The sequence below is a fragment of the Lactuca virosa genome, chromosome 4, assembly GCF_052849685.1.
Source record: "Lactuca virosa cultivar CGN04683 chromosome 4, Lactuca_virosa_CGN04683_v6, whole genome shotgun sequence".
Taxonomy (NCBI): domain Eukaryota; kingdom Viridiplantae; phylum Streptophyta; class Magnoliopsida; order Asterales; family Asteraceae; genus Lactuca; species Lactuca virosa.
The window spans coordinates 143,231,835-143,238,285 of record NC_136429.1 but is presented as its reverse complement, the minus strand read 5'-3'; the positions used below and the strand labels follow the sequence as shown (position 1 = coordinate 143,238,285).

Sequence of the window (6,451 nt, the reverse complement as noted above, 5' to 3'; positions counted from 1 at the left end):
TTAATTAATATTACAACACGAATGATTTTTTTTTTCATTGCATGATCTGAGTTTTGATTTGCTGAATTAATTTAGATATAATACTCTGATACAAGTCACAAGTGGCATTGCATAAAAAAAAATTATATATACCCAATGCACGAGTGATAACCATGGTTCTAAAAAGCTCGCCATGGCTCCGCCATGGCGCGCCATGGCTCCAAAGCTTGTATGTGCCGCCAAGCTTTACCAAAACGCCGCCTTGACTCATATATGTATATAAAAATGAATAATAGTAGAAAATACATATAAAAATATGAATTATATACAAAATTGTCGCCTTAAGTCACGCCTTACAAACGACGTGGTTCGCCAAGGCTCGGAAAAGCTTGAGGCTTGACATTGCTGCCAAGTCACGTCTTACGTTATTTAGAACCTTGGTGATAACATGAATAAATAACCTTTGGTTGATTGTAGGGTTGGGAGACATTCGAAATTGAGGACACTCTGCATGTTTAGATGCTCTTAAAGGGAATCCAGATCTGCTGTGATTCTTCTTTTGTGCTGAAACCTAACTTAATGTGTTGCATCACTTTCAAAGAAAAAATGACGTTAGCTTGTTTCATTGTCGAATAAAAAGTTTTTTGGTAAAGGCCAAAGGGTAGATTCATGTGCCAAATCCACAGCTCATTTCTCATAATTCTGCGTCCTACTACATTTTTTTAACTACATTTGTCAATAGGAGACATTAACTTGTTTCATTGAATGTATGATCTAGTGCCCAGCCAACCCTATTTTCAGGATTTTCAACTGAAGAGAGCACATGACCTACGATTTCACCCCAACCTTATCCTTCCTTAACTCCGAAATCATCCCATGTGACGCCCTAAACCTCCAAACAACACTTCCTTGATCACCATTAATATTCGACTGGAATTCCAGAATTCATCCATGATGCCCAATTGATAAACCTCCTCTTCTACTATTTCCTCTATTTGGCAATCCCTCCTTCGGCAATTAAAACATCCAATAGTCCCTCCCCCACTCCTTATAATATGGAGTCCACACCATCACTGGTGTAAGAAAGCACCAGCTCCGTCAAATGCCCCAATATTGGAACACCGAACGTAGAGTGTTTTTAACCGTTACATAGCTTTCCACAAATGTTTTAATAATACGAAAATGAAACTTGAGGCGTGATAGGAGATATGTCTAAGGATACAAAAAGTAATTAAATAGTTATTACTCAACTCCAGTGTGCTGTCTAATAATCCAAATGATAAAGTTATTAATCACCTCAAAAATGCTGTTTTTGGTTTATAACTTTATACAAAAATTAATTCAATGTTTACAAAACTATAATCAATACAAATTTCTTTACATCCCTACAATATGCATTCTTGACTTTTTGCGAACAGCTGAGGATATTTAGAATTGACACTCTAGTTTTGATCAAGTATCTGCAAAGGCATTCTAATTGGTTACTGATATCTAGGAGGCTAAATTCCATTTCTGCTAAGCCTACTTTTATATTCTCTGCAACTGACTGTCTGATTTGGTTTTCTTGTAGTTGATTACAGCATGTAGTTCATCATCCACCTTCTTCAGTTTATTTTCTTCAAGTGTCTCATAACACTGCACACGCTTGCTGCCTATCATTTTGGAGACCAAAGACCAACTTTTTGGCCTTGACTGTGTGTTTGATCCAAGAATGAAGGTCAACAAGGACTCAAACACTGCCAAAGTATTTAATCTCATTTCTTCCAATATATTGATGCTTGATTGTGTTATATAGCTGTGGCTTTCCTTGACTGAAGATGCCCCTTGCTTCTGCAAAACTAACAATGTTTTACAAACAACCTTCTTCACTTTTCTCCTGTGGGATAGATAGCCCTCGATTGAAGAAGTTAACCCATGATTATTACCTGTTTTTCGGCGAATAACCGACTGGAGTTCTTTGGCACAATCCATGGATATGGACAAAGCATCCTTTGTGGTGCTACACAGATCCAAAAACCCAACAAGTTCATCTAAAAACTTATTGAGTTGTTCTTTGTAGCATCCTTGGGCTAAAGATTGTTGAGTGGATGGCAATGTAAGGAATGGCTGAAAAGATTCATACATATCATTTAGGCAATTTAGTTTATTGCCTATCAATGCTGATGATGATGATGATGAACAAGATGTGGTGGTTTCTTGAGAATCCTGAAATCTGTACAACTTATTAAATATGGATTGTTGGTCTGATGTAGAAGGTAAGCTTTTGGATCGGGCATGGTAATGGGGTTTGTTATTTGAAGAAATATTAGCCATCTGTTTTGTAAGATCTAGAAGCTGAGAAATTGATTTATCGTTTGTTGTCTTTCCTGTAACTTGGTGTATATATAGTTGGAGTTTTGGTGGTAAATCATAATGTGTTCCTGAATTAAGTTTAACTGGTCACCTACTTCTGTGTATTGTCTCCCTCCTTTCCATATCAACAGCTCATTTCCAATATTCTATTTCCTACCACAATATTCACATGCCTTAATATATCTAGTCGACATGAATCTTGCTTCTTAATGCATGATCTGGGTTCTGAATTGTTGAATTGATTAATATACAAATACTCTGGCAGCATCTGCATTATTTTATCAATAAATATCGATACATTCACAACGCACGAGTGATAACATAAATAAATGAAATTTGGTGAATGGTTGCTTCCATATTGAAGACATGGTAACCTGAGGACACTATGGAATAATGTAAAGATTGGTTGACAAAGAATCTATATCTGCCAAGATCCTACTTTGGTGGTGAAAACCTCATTTAAGGTATGGCATCACTTTCACGAATGAAAAAATAATAATAACATTAGCTGGTTTTCGGGCAGAAGAAAAAGCTTTGGAGTATTTCGGATATTTTATCACATGTGTGTGGAATTTTGGAGCCTAATCTTCCCATTAACCACAAGCAGCTTTTAGGTCAAATTATGAATAGATCTCCATATACCATTATAGCTTAAAGCAGAAAACATGTGTTTGACGGCTACATACGTTAATAAAATCTCTGATCCCCGGTTCGTTTGTGGATTAGCGGATGACTCTGATCGTGTGAGCCACGTTAACTCATTGTCTTTTTTTTTCTTTTCATCTTTATCGTGGGTGTTTGTGTGTTTATCGATCCTTAATCCTAACAATGTGTTGTGTATTTTTCTATTATTCGACCTTGTTCTCAGAGCAAGTTAATTGTCAAATTAAAACACACTTGTATTTTTCTATTGCACCTTATGAAAAAAAAGCTTGCAATATTTTAATCTTTGATAGTCAATATTCAGTAAGTTAGATGTCAGACTCTAGAGGGGAACATAATTTCTTGCCAGAGATAAAAGGAACAAAATATGTTAGTGTTAGCAGGCCATATGATGTACATGTGTATATCTTTGTACGTAGCTTGTTAGGCTTTCCAGTATGGGGACGTGAAATCAAACGTGGCAAAGAAAGCCACACGTAAACAACGCCCCCAAGGGGCGTAGGTTTCTTGTGAAGTGGCCTGGGCTACGAACCATCACCGGCAATTTCATTGGTTAATGAAATTTTGACCATTTCTTTTGTGTACGTTGGCAAAATTAAAAAAACAATGAAATGTAAACTTAATCCACTTACCTGTAAATACAATTACACTTAAACATATTTTTTTCATCCTACGAACACTCTTTCAATATGAATAATTTTGTGGCTTTAATTTCTTCCTCTTCATCCCATGATAATGATTTTGATGATGATTTGGTTGTGCATATGTTGTTGTCAATGGCACACGACATGTTGCGTCAGAGAGCCGCCGAACGTTCATATGTCAAGAAGACGCACAGAACTTCGATCAACTGGGATCGTATCGCAGCAAACGAACTTTTATTATATGATTACTTTGCCCCTGATAGTTTATACGACCTATCGAAATTCGAAGAACGTTTTCGTATTAGTAGAAACTTATTCTTACGTATAGCTAGATATTTGAAAAATAATTATGAGTTTTTTCAATTGAGATGGAATGTTAGAGGTAAATATGGTTTTACTAGAATACAAAACTGCACATCAGCTCTTGGACAATAGGCATACGGACTAGCCGTTGACGCATCAGAAGTGTATTTGAAAATGTCTGAGAGGACGGATCGAGAATGTGCATATCTTTTTTGTGAGTATGCTATACACCTTTACGGTGATATATACTTGTGAAATCCGACTATAAGTGATGTAAACAGTTGTATGCCGCACATGACCTATGATTTTGGCCTGCATTCTTTGGTATGACGGGGTCAAACAATGACATGAATGTGTTTTGAGCTTCTTCGCTATTTAACGACATTTTGCAGGTTAAAGCACCAAGCATGCCATATGTTGTGAATGGACATGAATATAATTATGGTATTACCTTGGTGATAAGATATATCCAGAGTACGCTACATTTTTCAATTCATACTCATATCCGGCCGATGAAAAACGAAAATTGTTCAAGTTAGCTAAAAAATATGCAAGGAAGGACATCGAACTGGTGTTTGCAGTCCTCAAACAAAAGTGTCACACAATCAAACATCCGACACGGGCATGAGATAGGGAAAAATTGACGAAGGCGTTGATTGTTTGTTTTATTTTACATAACATGATAATAAAAGAAGATGGTATGACTATTTGTACGTACAGTCCAAACGATATACTTAATCCACCTGTAGTAATACAAGTCGACATCCCAACATACTTCACAAGACTTTCTGGAAATACAAAGCAACAAAACACATCACAATCTACGTAAGGATTTGACTGAGCACATATGGAAACAACAATTCGAATATCACAATGACAATGACGAGGGGGAGGATGAGGACGCGGACGATGAGAACGAGGATGATGATGACGACGAAGGGTAGTATTTTCTATTTACTAGTTTAATTTCAATGTCTGTTATAAGTAATGTAAGCTTTAATTTTGATGTATTTTCAATTTCTAATGTAGATTTAAATTTCTATGTTTTAATGTTTCATGTATTTTTTATTAGTAAAATGTTTATTGAAATTTAAAATTATGTTTTTTTATTTAATATAATGTGCTTTGTTTATTAGTAAAATATTTATTTATGTTTTATAATTGTGCTTTTTATTTAACCTAATGTTAAAAAGAATAAAAAATAAAAAGATAAATAATATGGAGTGGTAACCATTTCCAATGGGTAATAGTGTGGTGGTGAATATATAATGGAAATGATGTAGTGTAGATGTGGCAGCAATTTTCTAGTAGGGATGTAGACATGTAGTGACCATACCCCATTAGCCTTAGCTTATAGCCTTGTTTGTAGTTTATTTGTAACGAGCCCAGGCTATCCTGTATTTATACCCTTTTGCTATTGCAATTCAATTCATTGGGAAATATTCTCATTAACATGGTATCAAGGCTATCCGTAATCCACCATGATCGACGATCAACAAACCACTCCTCTCCAAAAGGCATATGGTATTACCAACATCAAAACCTATGTCCCCTTATTTCTTCATCTTACCACTCGTAATTATGATCCTTGGAGTGACCTGTACACCGCTCACTATATTGCTTCCGACGTTCTTGACCACATCGATGCGACATACGATTCCCCCAACTGTTGGACTTGGTGTCTAATCCAATAACTAAATTGGTATATACTTGAATTATTAGCAAAGTCCTTTTGAGTTGCCCTCAAAACTAACAATTGAATATGATAACTTTTAGAGAGAGAGACTGGTTTATTGATTTGTTATATAATTAATAAATAACAATAAATGATTTATAAATATATTATGATAATAATATATTAATTAGAAATATTATTGTTTAATTAAAAATTAATCATAAATTTATTAGAATTAAGTTTGGGATTAATTGGATTAATTAAAAGTACACGGACTTAAGTTGTAATTGTTCAATAGCTAAACATAATGGATTCCAGAACCTTCCACAAGTGGTGGACGGTTTTGAAGTATATTCTTAGGTTTCTAAAATATCCCTTTAAGATAATTAGGAGATTCAATAATTACCTAACTTGAAATAATAGTATTATATTCAAATTAGGGTTTCCAGGGTTTCCTTGTGCAGCTATAAATAGGGACTTAACCCTTCATATTTTCGGCCAATCCTCCTCTTAAGAAAATAGCCAAAAATCATCCCCTCTCCTTTCTCCTCAAGTTTTTTAGTTACTATGGCTTGGTTGTGAACCATCAGAGGCACAATATTTCTGGTGCTTGTTTCCAAAAGATTTTGAAGAAGGTTTTTCATTAATTATTTACAAGAACAATCAAGATTTTGAAAAAGGTTTTTCATTAATTATTTACAGGATTTCTCTTATGATTTTTGATAATCCTAGGGTTTCTATAGGGTTCTTTGATGTTCATAGATTATAACATTAAATAGTGAAAACATAGATCCAATTAGGTTGCATGTAAACTTAGAAGTTAAGTTATTTTCCG

At 34.8% G+C, this 6,451-nt stretch overlaps 1 protein-coding gene across 1 annotated transcript; it reads right to left on the bottom strand.

The window, feature by feature from the left end:
- Window positions 1-1,506: 1,506 nt before the first annotated feature.
- Window positions 1,507-2,292, bottom strand: LOC145105148 (uncharacterized). The gene has a single exon (XM_079042279.1). It carries the CDS (start codon window positions 2,290-2,292, stop codon window positions 1,507-1,509), a length of 786 nt encoding a protein of 261 aa, XP_078898405.1.
- Between the last annotated feature and the right edge of the window lie 4,159 nt (window positions 2,293-6,451).